A 23,423-nucleotide genomic window follows, 5' to 3' on the forward strand; every position below is an offset into this window, starting at 1 on the left:
GGTATTAAGTGTTTACCTCTTTCCTTAAATACTGTATGAATCATAATGACTGCAGCAGCCAGAACAGTAAAATAAAGATCTCCATATGTGAAACTCATCACACTCTACTCTTTCGACGGAACGCGCATCACGTGTGTTGCAGGAAGGTCAAAAATAAACTGATAAACATGAATCTGGTAGAAATCTATGTGAAGTAGATACTGAGTTGATCAAAAAGGAAGTAAAAAAAAAAAAAAAAAACTGAAACACTGCAGAGAGTTTTTGACACGAGCCACATACTGGCCTCTGGTCTTCTGCTGCTCATTTATCATCAGGTCAGAGTACTTTGATCATAAAGGTTGAAAGTAAGAAATATTCTTTAGGAAAAGAAAGTAAGAAAAACAGAGAAGAAAGTAAGAAAGGCAACGACATCATCAGTTATTAGCAGAGATCTCACAATACCAAGATTTTTCTTTCCTAATACCCACACTGAAACCTTGAGTATCAGCTGACACCAATAAGCAGCTGATATTCAGTACATTTACATGTTGTTTACATGGACAATAATAATCCTATATTAACCCGATTAAGACAATACTCTAAGAAACTACAATGTAAACAGTGATTTTTACTTACCTTAATCCGATTAATGTCATACTCGAAGTAAACACAAATCAAATTAAGACAGGTGGAGTACTCCTGTTTTAGTCGCATTACGGACGTGTATTACAGACATGTAAACACCTTAATCACACTATTAACTTCGTGTGGGAGCGACAGGACACGATCACACACACGGCAGTGCTCAACCGTTTTACAGCAAACAAGAGAGCACGGCTGCGTCACAAACTGCGTATTTGCCTACTATAGGCCTGTAGTAGACGAAATACATGTGTCTCGGCTACTATATAGTAGGCAAGTACGCGGTTTGGGACGCAGTCCATGACTTCAAGCAGTCGTCTATTTGCACGTATAGTATGACAAATAATTAACTGCACTTGAAGCGTTCGTAAAAATTTTTTAAAAAAAATACCCAAAACTGGATAAGGTACCATAATGAAGACGAACTGTATGTCGATGCGTGAAATTCTGGAGGGAACATCGGACGGCGTGGCGCGGTGAAGTAATGACGTGTGTTGTTAATTGATCTATGTTCTATAAACATGTAAAACATGAAAGGAATATTCTAAAAGCAACTCATGTAAACACCTTAATCACAATACTGTCTTACTCAGAGTAAGGTCAGTAATTATATTACTACTGTCCATGTAAACGTAGTTATTGTCTTCTATTCAAACTACAAAGCTTTAAATAAAAATTTTAACTGAAGCACTTCACAGTTCTTTCCACCATAAATATAACACATTGTAAATATACAGTACAGTGCTCACTAATATTGGCACACTTGGTAAATATAAGCAAAGAAGGCTGTGAAAAAATTCTTTATTGTTTAACCTTTTGATCTTTTGCTTTTTTCTTGAAACCCTCAAAAAGATTGAACACTAAAAGACAATTTTTCAGTCTTCTTCACTCATTTACCAAGGGTGCCAATATTAGTGGAGGGCACTGTAATACAAAGTATAAATATAATTTTTAAAAAAAATAAATAAAATAAAAAAAAAGATAAAATAGTCAACTTTCTTTATATGTAAACATTTCTTTTCCAAATCCGAGATCTGCTTGGTGCCATATCTAGTCCGTCCAGGATTTCGCGATTTTGCGATCAGAGAAATGAACACAAAATGAAGCAAACTCTCCAATATATAGAGCAAATTGTAAATTACTGCAGATTTACTACAGATTTGGGTCAATCACGAGTCACGTGACATCGTCACAACCCACATTCAGGCAAAGCCCTCTTCGATTCACGAGCATCGAACATGAGTTGGGTGAGTAATCGAATTACTTTTTCTGATAACACACTAATGTAACGCATTACATTTTAAATTTATGTAATTTGTTTACAGTTACTGAGGTCAATAAAATTATATTACTTGCGTTACAAATTTATTGTTATGAAAGCAATATTAAGTAAAGTGAATTTTTTAAATAAATCATGTTTTTCTTTAGCCCCGAATGATTCTCCACTTGGAGTGGTTCGACACTACGTATCTGAACATCAGTAAAAGAAGACGGCGGTGTTGTAATTTTATATCTTCAGTGAATGGAGGCGAGACCAATCAGACAGGGTTTACAGGTAAATATGTAGAAACGCTCGTGTCTTATTGGCAGAATTGAGAGCCGTCAGCCAAACGCTAGCTCACAGTCAGTGTGAGGAAAAATGGATAAACTAGTAAATGGGTTGAAACTGAAACCATAACATCCTCTGATGCTGAGCAGGAAAACAAGGTGTGTAAATGTCTATAGGAGTTCCAGTTTACATGAACATGATATGAGCTGAGCATAAGGAAAGATAATGTACTTTGCATGGCACTGTAGTGGCTAAACCCATACAATAATAGCTTAGTTGTGCCTCCCCTTAGCTAACGACCCCAAACTAGCCTAGTTAGAAAAGTTTTATATTTTATCCATCTCGTAGTCCTACAAACAGCGACATCACCCAAAGAAAGTGTCATGATAAATCTGACTTTTTCTGATCATGTCATAAATTGACACGCACTAAAATTACTGAAAGAACTACGAGTTTCACTTTGTAGTGTATTTTTGTAGGTTTGATAGGTTTTGAAAGTAACATGAAAGTAAAGTAATTAGAAATCTGTAGTGTATTACTTTTTTTTGTGTAACTTACTGTTTACCAACAACCAACAGTGCAAAACAATTTCGTGCAATTCAAGTAGCTTTCCGCAAAAAAAAGCTCAAAAGCAAACTGCATCGCAAATGTTTGTTGTTGTATTTTTTTTTGGGGGGGGGGGGTGCAACAACTTAGCATTTTTAAATGCAACCATCACAAAAAAAAAAAAAAAAAAAAAATCCTGTATGGATTGGCTAGTTATTTATTATTAACGTTATAATAACGTTAACAATTCTTAGTAGTTTTGGTAACTTCACATTATTTTACCATTTAAGGAAACATGTTTTGATACTTGCCTTGTTTACAATGTGTAGTAGGAATCATTATTTTTTTAAAAACTGGACCAAACAGAAGACAGTAGAACATGGACTACTGGTTTACATTTATTTATTTATTGAAAGGAGAGATAACTGAACTCTTATAGCCATGACCATGAAAGCAACTGCCTCATCATCACAGCCTGCATCTCATCGCTCTTTGAAAGCTCAATTTTATCCAATTTCAAACAACTAAAATTGTGTCCATGGTTAAACTAAGTACAAATCTATACACACTCAGGAACACACAGTGCATCTGGTGTCTCCCGTCACATCTGGAGGTCCTGCCATTAGGTCCGACCTTGAGCACAATAAGAACACTTACTCGACTGAGGGCCAAATGAAAATGTCCCACCATTTCTATTTATAACGGTTCTGGTATTCTTTGTAGCGGAAAAGGTCTTTAAGAGTAACTTTAAAAGATGCAAATTTTTTAAATGCTTGATATCAACACACTGAGATTACCCATCTCACAATAAATGGTCTTTTTTTTTTTTTTTTAAGTAGTAGGTATGTCTATCCTTCTGCCAAACCCAGGTCGATGACGGTTTTATGGTATGAATCCTACTGTTTCAAATCTATTCGCTCATTCTTGTAATTCAACTGTAAACAAAGCTCATATGCATCTTCACCAGTTCTTATTTGATCAATTAACTCACATCCAATGAAAGCTCTAAAAAAACAGTTCAACCTATGAAGGAATTTCTAAGAACTACATTGAGACTGTTAATGAATAAGACCAGATAAATAAATCTGGAATAAAGCGTTGGGAAATCAGTAAGAAGTGCAGCGTGATGAAGAAAGTAGAAGTGGTAACATCACTGTGGACAGCATGAAAGCCGGGACATGCTTTTATCCTTCTTAAAAACCATGCCAAACCCTGCAAACATAGTGTTTGCAAATGTGTGGCTTCTTGTGTGGTAAACATACAGTATCTCACAAAAGTGAGTACACCCCTCACATTTTTGTAAATATTTGATTATATCTTTTCATGTGACAACACTGAAGAAATGACACTTTGCTACAATGTAAAGTAGTGAGTGTACAGCTTGTGTAACAGTGTAAATTTGCTGTCCCCTAAAAATAATTCAACACACAGCCATTAATGTCTAAACTGCTAGCAACAAAAGTGAGTACACCCCTAAGTGAAAATGTCCAAACTGGGCCCAATTACACATTTTCCCTCCCCAGTGTCATATGACTTGTTAGTGTTACAAGGTCTCAGGTGTGAATGGGGAGCAGGTGTGTTAAATTTGGTGTCATCACTCTCACACTCCCTCATACTGGTCACTGGAAGTTCAACATGGCACCTCATGGCAAAGAACTCTCTGAGGATCTGAAAAAAAGAATTGTTGCTCTACATAAAGATGGCCTAGGCTATAAGAAGATTACCAAGACCCTGACACTGAGCTGCAGCACGGTGGCCAAGACGATACAGCAGTTTAACAGGACAGGTTCCACTCAGAACAGGCCTCACCATGGTCGACCAAAGAAGTTGAGTGCACGTTCTCAGCGTCATATCCAGAGGTTGTCTTTGGGAAATAGAAGTATGAGTACTGCGAGGATTGCTGCAGAGGTTGAAGGGGTGGGGGGGTCAGACCATACGCCGCACACTGCATCAAATTGGTCTGTATGGCTGTCGTCCCAGAAGGAAGCCTCTTCTAAAGATGATGCACAAGAAAGCCCACAAACAGTTTGCTGAAGACAAGGAGACAAAGGACATGGATTACTGGAACCATGTCCTGTGGTCTGATGAGACCAAGATAAACTTATTTGGTTCAGATAGTGTCAAGCGTATGTGGTGGTAACCAAGTGAGGAGTACAAAGACAAGTGTGTCTTGCCTACAGTCAAGCATGGTGGTGGGAGTGTCATGGTCTGGGGCTGCATGAGTGCTGCCGGCACTGGGGAGCTACAGTTCATTGAGGGAACCATGAATGCCAACATGTACTGTGACATACTGAAGCAGAGCATGATCAGTATGCGGTATTCCAGCATGATAACAACCCCAAACACACCTCCAAGACGACCACTGCCTTGCTAAAGAAGCTGAGGGTGAAGGTGATGGACTGGCCAAGCATGTCTCCAGACCTAAACCCTATTGAGCATCTGTGGGGCATCCTCAAACGGAAGGTGGAGGAGCACAAGGTCTCGAACATCCACCAGCTCCGTGATGTCGTCATGGATGAGTGGAAGAGGACTCCAGTGGCAACCTGTGAAGCTCTGGTGAACTCCATGCCCAAGAGGGTTAAGGCAGTGCTGGAAAATAATGGTGGCCGCACAAAATATTGACACTTTGGGGACATTTTCACTTATGTGTGTACTCACTTTTGTTGCCATCAGTTTAGACATTAATGGCTGTGTGTTGAGTTATTTTGAGGGGACAGCAAATTTACACGGTTATACAAGCTGTACACTCACTACTTCACATTGTAGCAAAGTGTCATTTCTTCAGTGTTGTCACATGAAAAGGTATAATCAAATATTTACAAAAATGTGAGGGGTGTACTCACTTTTGTGAGATACTGTGTGTGTGTGTGTGTGTGTGTGTATATATATATATATATATATATATATATAAAAATCATACATATATACATACATTTTTTTTTATTATTTTTTTTTTTTTTACACAAACCAGAACAAAATGAAAAACTTTGTTTTTGAAACCGATTCACCTCCTTAAACATTCGGTTACATTTTCCGCTGCTTTCCATGGGATTGTTAGTGACAGCTGTCAGTGTCTGGTTGGGTGAAATATTGATGCTGAACAGTCTGGTCATAATTCAACAAGCATGCTGTTTCATATTGGGCATCCACAGAGGGTGAAATTATTTCACGGATAATTTCACACATGATGATGTGTGTGTGTAGTAGCCTCCTCACAGAAAACCATTTACCTACGGATATTTTGACATTTTCTACTAGGAGTTACGAAAACAACGTGTTTTCCTGAACTCGAATATGTTTTCCTTTTACTTGCTTCTAATGTAAAGTTGCAGCATTCATTTTTACTTCCCCCCAAAAAAGTGAAATGGGGGAAAATTGCATTTAAAGATTCTGACTGCGGTGCAGGAATGTCACACACGGAGCATCTAGACAGCCATTACCGGATTATAAGCTGAATTAATTAAGCAACTTAATCAAAGCATGATATTCACTGTGTGAGGGAAGCACTCTCCGCTAGCAAGGTTTTAGACATTGTAAACAGAATGACTTTTTACCACTGCATTTGTTCAACTGGTTCACTACTCAGCATGTTTGAAAGAAGATAGATAAAAACATTAGTGTAAAAAGTTGTTTGGTGAAATATTTTCATGATTTCTTAAAACTATGTGTTATGATTGTATGCAAAAAAAAAAAAAAAGTTGCTTTTTGCTGTTGAAAGAATTCACATCCCTCAATATTTAACAAATAAACTAAATGAAACAAAAAGAGTCATCCATCCACTATCTGTACCGCTTTATCTTACACAGGGTCACGGGGAACCTGGAGCCTATCCCAAGGGCTCGGGGCACAAGGCGAGGGCCAACCCATCACTGGACACAATCGCGCGCACACACACACACACACACACACACACACACGACGATTTGGAAATGCCAATCAGCCTACAGCACATGTCTTTGGGCTGAGGGAGGAAACCGGAGTATGCGGAGGAAACCCCCAAAGCACGAGGAGCACATGCAAACCCCACTTTAAAAAAATAATAATAAATTACTCCACTAAGTAAAATATTTTTAAACTGTGTGACGAGTTTGTCTAGAACCCACTGAGAGCGATAAAGCTGCTATCGAGGCTTCATTCCATGTTAGCGATCTCCTGGAAGAGCACGAGAACCCCTTCACTGATGGTGAGAGTTTTTAAAAGAAACAGTGACTGTCACTACTGACACATTATTCACACACTTTAAAAACAAAGACGACTTCAAAATGGCAGTTAGCAGTGTCCCACTTGGTCTAGAATAGTAATGAAAAGAGTGGAGCTGTTATCGGAGGACATTTCTACAGAAAACCTAAGAGGCCATGCATGATTATTTTTTCCTTCTTGTTTTCTCGTGATCTCGATTTTCAGGAGAAAATCTTTGCCTTGTGAACAGGACCGGTTTTGCACGCACACATCTCTCACCATGTCTCTGGTTGGCCGCAAACCATTTAAACAGAATCTTTCACCGGCGTTCTGTAGCCATGCAGACATCGCGGTCCCTCAGGTAGTCTGGCAATGAAACTGACTACACGTTCAGGGGTGCCATATTGTCCTCGATGATAAAAGTTGTAAACCTGACAGCCTCCTTATCAAGTGTCACACAACAATGTGGACATTGTCAAGCACTGACAGACACAGAGCTATTTCGGCTTGATCGAGTCACTGATCAAAATAAGAACGATTCATGATGCTGCGGGATTGTGGTAAGCTTCTGCTGCCTCCAGAACAATAAAAACAACGTTATGTCGAGTACGCAGAAAAATAACGTCGTTATTAAGAGAAAACGAGGCAGAAAAAAATTATAATAATTATAATAATGCATATAATATAATTATTATAATAAGGGCTTTCGTGCATATTATCAAGAAATTTACAAATGCATTTTGACAAATACAAATCAAGTCCATGTAGCAGCCACGTCTGTAGAATAGCAGAATACAAACGTTTTCGTACATTTACAGGATTTTCAAGAATACCAAATTTAACGTGCAATGATTTTCAATCATTTGAATGATTTCATTCATAATCAGTCAAATGATTTTCGAATGAAACTCCTCAGATCCAACTTTCTAAATGAGGCCTATTGTTTGTATTTCTTGAAATTGCACTGCCTCTGGCCCTGTTTACACTAGTGCATTTTTGTTTTAAAATGAAAACGCTCCTCGTCCACATTGGCGTTTCCGCTGTGTTTCAGAAACGATCTCCGTCCACACGACATGACTGAAAACGCATGTCACGTGACCATTCATGCACACTGGGCATGCGTATACAAGTGTAAATAGGAAGTTGGTTGCTAGTCCAAACCGGCATTCCATGTAGGGTTTATGCTGCTTGAAATGAGATTCATTGCCGATTGCTCTAATCGTAGCTCGTGTCTTGCGTATGTAAGCAGGTGCAGTATTATAAAATACAGAATTTAACTGCACAATGGCTGATAAGAATGACTACAAAGCCAGCAAAGCTTGCAGTTCAGTCTCCGTGTTGTTGTGTATACGATCAAGGTAGCGTAATGGTCATGTGGTAGTGACTTGATGAATCAGGGAAGGATACGCAATGATCCAGAAGAGCCAATCAGGGAGCGAATGTGGGCGGAGCCACGTTTTGGTCTTCGTTTTGGTCTGTTTACACTTTAGTTTATTTCAAACTAAAACAGTGTCTTCTTCGTTTCCAAAAGTCTCCGAAAACGCCGGACTAGTGTAGACGTCGGGCGTAACTATAACAAAAGCTATGTGTTTTAAAACAAAAATTCTCTCGTATAAACAGGGCCTCTGTCACACTTGTCACTGTTTCTTGTTAAATGTAGCACTACAGTGAAACTTCTTTCTTAACATTACACCAGGGATGAGAGGAATGACAATAAAGCCTTGAACTTGAAGCCTGAACAGTTGAAGCTGATATCCGTACATAAAAATCCAATCCAAGTAATACATTAAATACAATTAAATCATACAGCAACATCCTTTTCATCTGCTGTAGCTTTATTATCAAAGCTCTTCTACTCGCCCACAGCTCCCACTAGGTAGCAACTGTAAGCGATTTCTGTAAGAACCTCAGGGAAGTTATAAGGAAACATCAGGGAGAAAAGTTTCAGAGAAACCCCATTACACCCACAGATACAGAAATGAAGCCATGCTGTAAAGCTGGAGTTAAGACTTACTGTCATCTCCCAGCTTTGACGAGTGTTCACTGATCAGCTCCTCGCCAACGTCCACTATCTGCTCACTATTCCTGTAATTCTCCTCCCGCCACTTTCGGAGCTTGTCACGCATCTCTGCAAGACAAAACCATCAAAGAATGCAGTGTTTTATACAGCACATTACTTCAGTGTATTACATTTCAAATTAACAGTGGAGACATAGGATTAAACCATGTCATTTCATTTGAAAAATTCTTAACAAATGATCAAACTGCAACAGTACAGTGCAGGTACGCTACAACTTCCACATCTACCTCACTGCACGGTTCCTGAGCTGCTGCAAGAGTATCCAGGACAAAATACACCTTTGAGTGCGAGGTGAGACACACAGCCTTGACTTTTCCTATAACAGCAGCTCCAACTGGTTTATATTAATGCTGTCGTTCTAATATATTTTTCTAATCTATGGTATAGATTAGAAAAATATATAAGAACGAGAGCATTAATATAAACCAGTTGGAGTTCTACGTAAGGAATAATTGACAATGGGCCGTTGAATTATTAGAAAATAACGCACACCCTGAGGCTGTAATGCGGCCATTACGCCTCACGTGTGCATTATTTACTAATAATTCAACGGACCAGAGTCAATTATATTGCTTACACCAAAGTTGCCAAACCTAAAGACATTGTTCATACGTTTTATTTCAAGACATGTGTCAGGTTGTCCTTAAAACGCTCGTGTGTAGGGAACTAATTTATTACGCATCCCATCTCAAGCCTCCGTTGCTAATTGAAAACAGTCAATTTAGAGCTAATAACAGAGGCTTGAGCCACTGATATGCAATTATTGGGAGAGCCCAATTTTTTTTCCATTTCATGCTGATAATATAAAAATAGAACAAAAATTTAAAATATTGATAAGTCTACTTGTTCATAGGGTTTTTCGTTTATTACTGCAGAAAATACAACAAATACATAAATAAATAAATATACATTCATACTTCTTCACTGGCTTAATCACACGTGCTCTCTCGTGCTCTCTCTCTTTTTTTCTTTCTGACTACGTTTACATGGACAGCAGTAATCTAATTATTGACCTTATTCTGAGTAAGACAATATTGTGATTAAGGTGTTTACATGAGTCGCTTTTAGAACACTCCTTTCATGTTCCCGTTTTACATGTTATAGAACATAGATCATTGGCACCCTTTCCAGGGTGTACCCCGGCTTGTGCCCGATGCTCCCTGGGATAGGCTCCAGGTTTCCCATGACCCTGAGATGGATAAGTGGTACAGAAGATGGATGGATGGATGGAGAACATAGATCGATTAACAGCACACGTCATTACGTCCCTACGCCACGCCGTCTGACATTCCCTCCAGAATTTCACGCATCAACATACAGTTCATCTTCGTTATGGTACTATATATAGTGTTCATTATTAATTTCAGGAAACTTCAAGTGCAGTTAATTATTTGTCATACTATACGTGCAAACAGACGACAGCTTGAAGCCGTGGGCTGCGTCCGAAACTAGTTACTTACCTACTATATAGTAACCGAAATACATGTACTATGCGTACTATATAGTAGGTAAGAACACGGTTTCGGACGCAGCTGTGCTCTGATTTGCCGTAAAATGATTGAGCACTGCCGTGTGTGATCGTATCCTGTCGCAAAATGCAGTGAAAACTCCCACACGACGTTAATAGTGTGATTAAGGTGTGTACATGTCTGTAATGCACGTCGATAATGCAACTAAAACAGGAATACTCCACACGTCTTGATTCGAATTGTGTTTATGTTGAGTATGACTTTAGTCGGATTAAGGTCATCAGAAATCGCTATTTACATGGTAGTCTCTTAGTATTGTCTTTTTGTATTATTAAGAGTATAGTCTTAATCTGGTTAATATTGGATTCAGTAAATCAGTAAAAAGCGAGATTTAAAAATCTCAGACAGAAAACTTTGCTGTAATTTTATCTGTAATAAGAAATGACAAATTTTCAATTAATAGAATATTACCATGCACAAAGTATGCATTAAATGACATTTATTCGGGTAAAATACAAAACCATTCATTAAGGAGAATTCCTACTCCCTCAGAGCGTGACTCACACTGGCCATGTCCGAAATCGCGTACTATGACAGTACGTACTGCACTGCCGTTGAAACAATACGTACTAATGAGTATGTGTGTGTATTATGACTACAATCCCAGACATATTACATCCACCATGTTAGCATTGTCATGTGACCTTCGACATCATCATAAAATCTTAAACAAGTTAACAATTTATTCAGGTATTGTTAAACAAGTCCTGTTTAACCAAGGTTTAATACTTAAAAAGAACCGACGCCGTCTTCCACGTTTTTTTTCCTGAGCTCGTCCACACCAGTCCCGTTGCATCATGTTATTGTTTGACTCACGTAGTGTGCATCGGTTGCACGCTGCAAAATCTCGCCGGAAGCAGTACACCATCCGGGTATATCTCACCTACTGTTTCTCGCATACCTAGAATTCGGACATACCACCCCTCTGGCATGCTGCTTTTCGCCTACTGTGCAGTATGCAGGCTCGGACGCAGCCATTTAGTATCGGCTCGGCTCGCTTGGAACCTCGACCGAGGTGGTACTAAAAAAGTACCAGGTACTATCCACAGTGGAAAAGCCCTGAAATGCGAGTAGAGTCGAGTCAAGCTGTACTGTGTAGTGGAAAAGTGCCATTAGTTAGGACCAAATGTCCCCACAAAGCTAGTAATAACGAAGACCTTAGACCTTTTAGAAACTCAATGAGAGAAAACTGCCTTTTTAATTTTACAAAACAACAACCCTAAAATAATCTAAAACGTTTCCTTGTAGTTACTGGGGTAAAAGGATTAAAGTGTATGCAGAGCGTTCATAATTTTGACAAGAAGGTTTTCACAAATATATTAACATAAATGTTAGTGTGAGAAAATATACGTTCATAGCCAAGCTCATTTACTCCGCGCGCACCTGCTAGAACCTTCTCTACTTCATTTATCGTATAACGAGGATTTCACTTGTCTACTTAACTGAATGAAACCTGGCTAGCCAGTTAGCATAACAAAGACACTTATCTTAGAAGCTAGCTAAGCTAACTAACTGGTTGTAATGAGCTAGCTACCTGACTGGCTAGCTTATAATGCACTTACAATTCCTGACACCAATCCCACATGGTCTTATTTATTTATTGATTGATTGATTGATTGATTGATTTAACAGTAACAAGGATAGCGTCATGGCTAATATACAGTCTAAGTGGTTTGTTAAGCAGTTGTTTAGCACTCTACTACCTAGCTATTAACACGCTAGCTTTTAGCGCCAATTTGTCTAAATACGGGAATCAGATATGTGGGAATATGAGATTATGGAAATACGTCTTCCACACGTTCAATTCATGCATGAAAATAATATCGTCAATACAGTCAATAATAAAAAAAAATCTTGTTATTTACCTTCCCAAGTAACATCGTACAGTTCAGAAACCGACGCCATTTTTCCCGCGACCACCTTCCTCTGGATTAATCACTGGCTCACAGTTATGACGTCAGTCTGTCTAAGCTTTAGCTCACTATATAGCGTCACTCTTAAATACATTCAGTACGTTTACATGGACAACAATAATCCAATATTAACTCGATTAAGACAATACTGTGATTAGGAAACTAGCATGTAAACAGCAATTTTTAATTACCTTAATCCGATTTAAAGTCATACTCGAAGTAAACACAAATCAAATTAAGACATGTGGAGTACTCCTGTTTTAGTCGCATTATCGACGTGTATTACAGACATGTAAAACCTTAAATCACACTATTGACATCGTGTGGGAGTTTTCACCGCATTTTGCGACAGGACACGATCACACATGGCAGTGCTCAACCGTTTTACGGCAAACAAGAGAGCACGTACATGTATCTCGGCTACTATATAGTAGGTAAGTACGAGGTTTCGGACGCAGCCCACGGCTTCAAGCAGTCGTCTATTTGCACGTATAGCATGACAAATAATTAACCGCACTTGAAGCGTTCGTAAAAATTTTAAATAAAAACAGCCAAAAATGTTTACGGTACCATAACGAAGGCGAACTGTATGTTGATATGTGAAATTCTGGAAGGAACCTCAGACGGCGTGACGCGGTGACGTAATAACGTGTGCTGTTAATCGATCTATGTTCTATAACATGTAAAACGGGAACATGAAAGGAGTATTCTAAAAGCGACTCATGTAAACACCTTAATCACAAATTTGTCTTATTCATAATAAGGTCAATAATTAGATTACTGCTGTCCATGTAAACATAGTTATTGTCTTACATTATATTAAAAAGAAAATAATAAAAGTGCCGGATGTCTTGAATATGTTGAAAGAACAGCTCATGAAAAATTTCAACCCCAACTACAACTCACAAAACATACAAAAATACTTGACACTAGCACAAAATATTTGTGAATAGGAAAAGGTAGACACATTTTTCATCTTTTTCTCAGTCATTGCCTGGGAAACAAGTGGACAGTGGTGCGCACGCATTTCAGTATCAGCAATACACCGACATTAGGACAGGGGCGCTGACAAAGTGTGAATAGCAACAGATGAGCTACAGTCACTATTTGTATATCCGTGACATGCACCTATATAATCCATATATGGAATTACAGTGTTCAGTTCAGTGTATGACAAATGAACAGTGTCATAAACAGTGCTGTGGTGTTGTTTCTCCTGTGATAAAAGCAGTACAGGTGCATCTCAAAAAATTAGAATATCGTGGAAAAGTTCAAAAAGTAGAACTTTCATATATTCTAGATTCATTACATATAAAGTGAAATATTTCAAGCCTTTTTTTGTTTTAATCTTGATTTTTATTGGCTTACAGCTCACGGAAATCAAAAATCCAGTATCTCAAAATATTCGAATAAAGAATTTATATTAAAGAAATGTAGACCTTCTTAAAAGTATGTTAATTTATGCACTCAATACTTGGTCAGGGCTCCTTTTGTATGAATTACTGCATCAATGCAGCGTGGCATGGAGGTAATCAGCCTGTGGCACTGCTGAGGTGTTATGGAAGCCCAGGTTGCTTTGATAGCGGTCTTCAGCTCGTCTGTATTGTTGGGTCTGGTGTCTCTCATAGATTATCTGTGGGGTTCAGGTCTGGTGAGTTGGCTGGCCAATCAAGCACAGTAATATCATGGTCAGCAAACCAGTTACTAGTAGTTTTGGCTCTGTGGGCAGGTGCCAACTCCTGCTGGAAAAGGAAATCAGCATCTCCATAAAGCTTGTCAGCAGATGGAAGCATGAAGTGCTCCAAAATCTCCTGGTAGACGTTGCATTGACTCTCGACTTGAGAAAACACAGTGGACCAACACCAGCAGATGACATGGCACCGCAAATCATCACTGACTGTAGAAACTTCACACTGGACTTCAACAACTTGGATTCTGTTCCTCTCCACTCTTCCTCCAGATTCTGGGACCTTGATTTCCAAATGAAATGCAAAGTTTACTTTCATTTTCCCCATGATTGTGGTTGTCTGTACTGAACAAGACTGTAAGATTAAAGACTCAGGAAACCGTTGCAGGTGTTTTGAGTTAATTCGCTGATTAGAGCTCTTCTCAGGTCAACATTTCTGTATTATAAATTCTTTATTCTAATATTTTGAGATGCTGGATTTTTGATTTCCGTGAGCTGTAACACTGTAATCATCAAGGTTAAAACAAAAAAAGGCTTGAAATATTTCACTTTATGTGAATCTAGAATATATGAAAGTTCCACTTTTTAATTTAATTATGTTAAAAAATGAATTTTTCCATGATATTCACATTTTTTGAGATCACCTGTAAGTGACTACAGCTCAGAAGACACTCAAGGTCCAAGTCCTGCAAAGTTTAGCTTCAACCCTAACCAAACACACCTGAACAAGCTAACCAAGGATTACTAGAAAATTACAGGCAGGTGAGTTTGGAGTTTGAGCTAAACTCTGCAGATTTGAAGAACATTGTAATAGATCATGCTTCACTGTTGCCAGTATCAAATGTTACATTTTAGACCTCACTGACAAGCACAAGCTACTGTATGTCAATTATGCACATAATTATTGTAAAATATGGTTAATTTTTATTATCTGTTATGCTTATATTACATCTGATCATTTCTCAAAATGTATGAATAAAGTAGGCTTTTCCCCAGATTTCTACTTGCCCTAGCTCTGTAACCAGTGGAATCTCACACTCAAAATTTTTACACCAAAATACTACTACAGAGGACTTATTTCTGTGAACATTTCAGGTTTGTATCTGGTCCCCCACCAGAGATATTCAACCCGAAATTGAGGAGAAATTCTCATTCTCACCCCCATAAAAAAATTTGAAGTTTCAAACCTGAAAAGTTCTTCTTTCACACTATGCTTACCTAGGTACCTCCTAAAAATATTAAGATTCAAATCCTTCCCATTATAAATTGACCCTAAATGTGGAACTGTAAGCAATCTTGAGCATTACGTTAGGACTCTTTGGTTCTAAGTCTAAGGAACAAGAATCTGTTTATACATATGTATGTTGTATATATATATATATATATATATATATATATATATATATATGTATGTATATATATATATATATATATACATATATACACACACACACACACACACACACACACATATATATATATATATATATATAAATATTATAACCAAAATAACACATTTTGGTTATACAACTGTTTACATGAACCTCAATATCTTGGCTCGGGATGGTCCTAGCTCCTTGGAACAAAAACTGATCTCTACAGCACATCACAAGGTACGTATATATATATATATATATATATATATATATATATATATATATATATATATATACACATATATGTATATGCATGTACCTTGTGATGCGCTCTAGAGATCAGTTTTTGTTCCAAGGAGCTAGGACCATCCCGAGCCAAGATATTGAGGTTCATGTAAACAGTTGTATAACCAAAATTTGTTGTGTGCCATGAAACAAAGATGGCCGTCATAGTTAAATCAAGTAAGAAAAAAAACTGGTGGTTTTGTAATGCCGATACATAGAGATAATCACTTGAAACAAAGAAAATTAAAAATGGCCAATTAACCTGTATTGCACCACTTGAGTTGGAATGACCTTCCAGTTTCCAAACTATATGCCATTCTGAGTATAATACACTGTACATGATATTTTATTTTAGCTTTTGTGTAATTTTCATTATAGAGTATTTCTAAATTATGATATCTGGTGTAGAACAATTTATAGACAGAGATATTTTTTTTAAATAGAGATCATGATCACAGTGGACCAATTTTCTGAGCGTGACTGTCTATATGTGGTGCATTTGATTATTATAGTTCTAAATTTCAGGTGTGTCTTGTATCATGTATAATACACTTTAACCTACACACCATTTCCCAGGTCTATATTCCAGACCAGGTAACGTTTGCTTATTTGTCCAATTACTTAATAAATTCCTTGACCACTCTGGTCCACCATGACCATAGAGAATCATAGGAACATTTACTGTGGTTTCATGTGTTGGGTCTATTTTTCTTCTCTGTGGGTTTATCTTGTCTCACAGGGGCTGTGGATCTGGCACTGTATCGACCACAATCACTGAAGTGAACTCAGCACAAACTGGCCCAAACCTGATGTCATAACACTTACGGAACTAACTGGATTGCCTGTGGATTTCACAAGTCTGGTCTTTCCTAAACGGGCAGCATTAGTGTTAAAGCGTAAGAGTACCATAAAATATCATCATCTCTACAGCGATACAAAAAATACACAATGTGTGGTTTATCTTACATGAAGCTGTAGCGATTCATGGACATGTAATTTCCCAGACTGCAGATGGCAGTGAGTTGATATGTGGTCAGGCTTTTGCTGGAAACGCAAACAGTGCTGTGACCACATTAAAACAAGCAAATGCTGCTCTTTGGATGTGAAAGGCTTCTCTTGGGCTGAAAGGGCATTGGGGTAAAGGCAATCTTCACTGGACTGGACTTACCTGAGAATAGGATGAAAGATCAGGATGAAAGATGTCCACCTTTAACTTCAGGGACTTGAGCTTGAGATGTGTCTGTATGCACTGAGAAATCAAAATACTATTGTAATTCATTTTAGTCAGTAGTTGGTATTATTGACATGTTGTGGAGAGCTCAGCATCCATTTGAAATGCATATATGCTTTTTTGGGCCTACAGATTTCAGATGTTGGCCGTTCATGTACTGCTCAAAGTTTGTGGCTATAAAATGTTTTAGATTTTTGGCCAATTTAAAAAAAATTAAATAAAATTTCTGGCCAAAGCAATCAGAGATGGTGTGCAACCATGGAATAGAAACGTGTAAGTCACTACTAGATTCCTTGTGGTTTTAAGGTTTATATACTAGTATCTTAATTACTAAAAATGACGGCTGACATGTTTTGCTTTGAGGCTTGATTTCAACCTCTGTCTCACAGGACCACTTTTGCTCTCAGATAAATCGTTCTCAGCATCTCATTTCTGCTGTGCTCTGGACCTGTAAGCAGGAAACTTCTCACGGAACGTCTTTGACACCATCCGCACTAGACGTAAGCGCTCAAGTTCAGGGAATTCTGCTACAGCTTAATTAATTATCCCATCCCCTACCCACACATATCTTATATTCCAAGCACAATATTCAATTCTCAGTCGATCTGCACTTGCTCAGAACCATAGATGAGCAGTTGCTCTGACCTGGTGTAATAGCGTAATAGCTCAGGGTAGTGTAGGGTACCGCCACGTGCACTACATTACATGCTGCTGGATTAGGTTTAATGGCAGCCGTTCCTTCTCATTAAATTCCGTTTAAACAGGAGGTTTAACAGCACCATGCTCGAGACATCTACATGTCTGCAGATGTGTTGACACTTGCAAGTAATCTCCTGAAATGAAGTTACCTAAGCATTAACAGAGAACATTACACTATATACTATATGGAGGGTGTTTAGCTGTCACTAATCATCAGATGCATCACTAGCAAGAGGATTCTAAAGTCGACTACATTTCATGAGGTTTTTCTCAATATACTTTAAAATTATGAAGTCTATTTCAGTGATTTTATTAAACATGAACATTGTGCTCCACCTTTACTTGGTAGGGAGCTGAAATTTGGCCAACACTAAATAACTTTGTAAGTTAATAATAAACAAATTAACAGGTTTATATTACAGGTAAAAAAAAAAGGGAAAAAAAGGTGCTTTTGGGCTTATTGCAAATGAATGAAGCTGAGCTATAACATTGTCTCTATAAACTCTGCCATGTGCTCGAAAGATGTAAGACCGCAACCGAAAAAACAGCTCGTTTATGCTGACAGCCTGAAGACCTTTTTCCTGTTGTGAAACACTTTTTCTTCTCAGGATACTCCACATTATTTCTTGTCTTCGCTTGGAACACGTTTTGTTTTGTGAAACATTCTGAGACCGAATGGGACATGCCTTAGTTCCCGTCAATATGTCGGAGCAATAAAGCATGGCCTACAACTCATCCGTGGCATTGAAATCGCTTTCTGGACTCGGTTTGGTCACATCTTTGGCAACGTTTTCCAGCATTCAGGGCTTGATAAGCGTCAGAATCGAATGCGTTACTTACTACACTGGTGAAAAGATGTAGCAGTGAAGTGTGCACTATGTGTCATAAGTAGGGAGCATGATTATCAGACAACTGAATGAAAAAAAAACAAACAAACAATCATTTGTGCAGTTGTGGTTTCTATAACGCTGCACTCCAAACAAGAGAAATATAGCAATCACGAAATTTCTATCCAGAAAATCCCCTATGTCTTGGTGGTCTGGCCCGCAACTCACAGCTATTATTGTAACCAAAAACATGGGAGGATATTATGTATTTAAGGGGTCTGCTGTATGCTCAGATTCCATCACAAAAAAACAGCTGATATCTATACCACTCTCAGTTAAATATTTTGCTATTGTACTATGTAAACTATGTTTCTTTTTACACATTCAGTAAAAACAGAATTTAGTCTTCGCCTGATCTAGTAAACAAAAACAATGTTTGTGTGTTCATTGCTACAAAGGGCCAAAACTATCATTCTTTGTGTCTCTTAAAGTCTGCTTAGTTATTAACAGTTTTTACTGTTTGGCTGTATGTTTAATGAAAACTTCAAATTATGCTTATTTGAACTATGTTGCTTGTGGTGTATTTTAGACAAGTTTAGGTGGACTTGCCCAAATAGTTTTCTACACAGCCAGAGAAACGTCGAATTAAAGTTTTAAATCATTAAAAGGTTGGAAATGCAGTTTCAGCTTCTCGGGATGAGGTGTGTACTTTCTCTATGTGCCTTGCTCCATGTGCCGTGCAGATGTCTTTCAGTGTTTGCTGCAGTGAGAGGCCCCGTCTGAGTTTGCAATGTTTGCTGGGCCACTTGGCTGAAGTGATAACCCAGGACAAACGACACTGAATACGATGCGGCTAGAGTTAGCATTGCGCACAGAATCAGCAGTTTGGGGATTTATAACCTGACACGGCCAAGTGAGATGATGCATATCTTATGCACTAAAAACAAATGTTTGAGTAACATAACACTTGAAGTATCAAGCAAAGAGGCATGTGTTCTGAGACTACTGATGTGAATTATTTCTCTCATTTTGTGTTGGAATAAGAAGTGGCTGGGGAAGTGTTTGGTCCTCTCTCTCTCTCTCTTTCTCTCTCTCTCTCTCTCTCTCTCTCTCTCTCTCTCTCTCTCTCTGTAAGTGGTCGTTAGTAAATAAAGCTGGAATAAAGTTTTTGTCATAGACTATTCATCGTTTGGTTGTACAATATTCTATTCCGAATGTATAGATAATGTGTTATCAGATGATAAAGATATGAATAGGAGGTGCACTATACATTTTTTTAGAGCACTTGCCAGAAAGATTCATAGGACATGTTGGTGAGACAAGAGGTGTGTATTAGGAATAGGATCTCATGCAACACAAACAAAAAAAGTTTTTCCTTTAATGCACATGTGAGCAAGCAGTCATATATGAAGCTCGCAGGACAAAGAAACACCATGTTCATTAGCATAAACGTGATACAGTACCCTCCACTAATATTGGCATCCTTTGTAAATATGAGCAAAGAAGGTGTGAACAATTGTTTTTATTGTTTAAACTTTTGATCTTTTGTTCAAAAAAAATTCAGAAAAATACTCTGCTCTCAACCCTGTCCAGGGTGTACCCCGCCTTGTGCCTGATGCTTCCTGGGATAGGCTCCAGGTTCCCCGTGACCCTGAAAAGGATAAGCGGTATAGAAGGTGGATGGATGGATGGACTCTGCTCTCAAGGATATCAAACAATTGCAAACACAACACAGGTTTATTCAAAAATATCTTTATTAAATATAGGCGTGCAACAATTATTGGCACCATTTTAGTCAATACTAGTTTCTTTATATTTTGAGAAATAGAACCAAATTTGTTAGGAAAATATTGTGGACCATACAAAAAAAAAAAACTGGAGGATTCAAAAAAACAGGATTTAAAAAAAACCCCAAGATTTAAATTAAGGCTGTAAGCAGCAATGAACGGGCCCTTGCACCCTGGTACAAACTGGGGCTGCTTTGCCAGGGGAACGCCATTCCGTTTTTTGCTGTTAGGAGTGTATCACGATGTAAAACTTGTAATTTCCTATTGACAGTAGGTGGCGCTATGACTATAACTGAATATTGACATGTAAATGTATTCAGGCTGGGACTTTTATCAAACGTGTGAAGTTTGGAGCAGATTGGACATTGTATGTATGAGTTATAACATCTTCCTGTTTCATAGCGAAACATCGAAATTTGTCAGACCGCCACGCCCACCCCGTGCAGCAAAAACTGAAAAACTGTGCTCGAGCCCTAAAAATAGAGTCCCACACACATCTGAATTTGAGAACAATTATGAACTTAAGTGATGTAGCTGAGGTTGAAAGCCAGAATTCACAGGCCATGATGATGATGCTGACATTTGCACATGTGGGTTTTTCCCCCAGTGTTTCCCAGTGGTTGAAGAGACACAGTGGTAGAGTTCATATTTAATTTAAAAAACAAAACTTTCCAGTTAGGCCACTCTCTAAATATGAATACAGATAAAGATACTTGGAACACAAAACAGATACAGATAATGTTACACCTCTAATATGCTATATATTTTAAGCTTAATGAGAACTGGGATTTCTCATTAAGTCCTTTATTAGTTAGTTAGTTTTTTTTAGTGCCTAAAATGAGAATATACTCTGAATGATTATATAGTACATAGGTGAGCACCAACAAGCTCAGCAAGGAGTATTTTTTTTAATATTATGTTTACATTTATGGCATTTGGCCAACATCCTTATCCAGAACGACTTACATTTATCTCATCTATACATCTGAGCAGCTGAGGGTTAAGGGCCTTGCTCATGGGCCCAACAGTGGCAGCTTGGCAGTGCTGGGGCTTGAACTCATGACCTTCCAAAACATCTACCACTGCCTTATATATACATTTTATTCAATATTTCATTAAATTAATTAAATATTTATTTTAAATATAAGTCTGAGTAATGGGTTTGAAATTAACATATGGCTCCCATGTGACATTGTGGAACTATATGATATACAGAGTGTCCAACACTGTAAAACCAGATAAGTTCATTTAACTCAAAAAATTTTAGGAAACTAATTACCTCAAAATTTTTATGTTGATAAATCAATTTCTTTAAGCGGAATACACTTAAATATGTATTCAGCTTAAAGAAATTGATTTATCAATTTAAAAATTTTGAGGTAATTAGTTTCTTCAAATTTTTTGAGTTATTCTCATGGCTGGATCGGGAAACTGTCGCAAGGTTGCGAGGGACTTTAACAGGAAACATGGCGAGCACATCACACACAACACTACTGCCAAATTTTAATTAATTAATTAATGAAGACTGGAGGTGTTGCAGGCCAACCGAGAAGTGAACGTCCATGAACATCCACTGACGAAGGCACAACAGACATGGTGCTGGTAAACATAATCCCTTATGTATGGAGACTGTTGGGACACACTGTATTCTATACAGTACATAAACAATGCCTCACAATCAATGGTGTGTCATCATTGTGAGGAAATTTGTCTGTAACTACAACAATGATCTGCTCCTGTAGCACCAGCTTAAAGTGAAAAATCACTCTGTCAGATATTTTTTCTTGCCAGAACATTTGATGACTTTTACATAAAGAGCATAATGTAGTCTTCTTGTTATCAGACCATAACGAAACTGAAACGTCATGTTTACAGTGGCGTTTTCAGGGCAGTGTTTTACTCTGCACTAGTCCTTCTAGCGTTACTGTGCCATGTCTTGGGCATTTTTTTCCTCTTATTCATAGTCTGGGTTGGGGCTCCTCATTAAGGCTGTTTTTCGTCTTTCCCAGGTCGGAGAGACTGAGGAACGCCTGGAAGCACCAGGCCACACAAAGGTGCAGGGACATTGGCCAGACGTGAGTGCTCTGTGGACCACCCTCGCACCCTCTGTGGAACACACTCGGATAAGAAGCCGCAGGGAGTTCTCTACTACGTACCATTTAACAATAACTTCCTACAGTGGAGGAGGCACCTACAGACCTCTATAACAATCATGGAGAGGACATGATGCCATGCATTTCCTTACACTGTGCATATATACTCATTCACTGTGTAACTGTGTATTCATGTAACAGTGTGTTTCCTGTTACCCTGAGAAACTTATTATTTCAAATCAACGTTCAGCTCCGGTATCTGGTATTCTCGTACCTAGGAATAAGGTTAGCATGTTTGCCTCGCATCTCCAGGGTTGGAGGGTCGATTCCTGCCTCCACCCAGTTTGCATGTTCTCCCCGCGCACTTCGGAGGTTTACTCTGGGTACTCTGGTTTCCTCCCCTCAGCCCAAAGACATGTGTTGTAGATTGATTGGCATCTCTAAATTGTCTGTAGTGTGTTAGTGTGTGTGTGTGTGTGCGATCGTGGGTTGGCACCCTGTTCAGGGTGTCCCCCGGCTTGTGCCCTGAGTCCCTTGGGATAGGCTCCAGGCTCCTCTGTAACCCTGTGTAGGATAAGCAGTACAGAAAATGGATGGATGGATGGATGGATGGATAGTGAGTTGTGTTAGAAGAATTAGTCATTAATGCTGAATGAACTCACAAGTACAATGTCAACCAAACAGCTTCAACTAAACATTTTAAGGATTAATTGTATAAAAGGCACTAAAAGTATTCTCTGTTGTACACATTAGAGATTAATTTAACAGTTATTCCACTTTTCATTTTCCCTTTGTGTCTGTGTGTCTGTGTGTGTGTGTGTGTGTGTGTGTGTGTATGTGTGTTTGCGCAGTCTTTTTTGGAGAATCCGCACAGTTCAATTTCCAGACAGAACAGTAGTAAAAAAAAAAACCAGCAACAACATCTGGGGTAATCAGAACTACTCTGGCAAATGTTTTACTGTCTCCCACAACCATTTAAAGCATCCATTTCCATATGCAAAAGAGAACATATCCAAAAACT

At 38.3% G+C, this 23,423-nt stretch overlaps 1 protein-coding gene across 1 annotated transcript in view; it reads right to left on the minus strand.

Moving 5' to 3' along the window:
- The window catches only part of emc2 (ER membrane protein complex subunit 2), a 37,291-nt gene extending 24,845 nt beyond the window's left edge, over positions 1–12,446 (minus strand). Inside the window, exons 1-2 of the mRNA XM_053633480.1 lie at positions 12,370–12,446; positions 8,910–9,023 (exon numbers count right to left, since the gene is read on the minus strand). Coding sequence (XP_053489455.1) covers positions 8,910–9,023; positions 12,370–12,409 — 154 coding nt within the window. The 5' untranslated portion in view covers positions 12,410–12,446. The remainder of the gene's footprint in view (positions 1–8,909; positions 9,024–12,369) is intronic.
- Between the last annotated feature and the right edge of the window lie 10,977 nt (positions 12,447–23,423).

This window comes from Ictalurus furcatus, chromosome 1 (genome assembly GCF_023375685.1).
Source record: "Ictalurus furcatus strain D&B chromosome 1, Billie_1.0, whole genome shotgun sequence".
NCBI classification, from domain to species: Eukaryota; Metazoa; Chordata; class Actinopteri; order Siluriformes; family Ictaluridae; genus Ictalurus; species Ictalurus furcatus.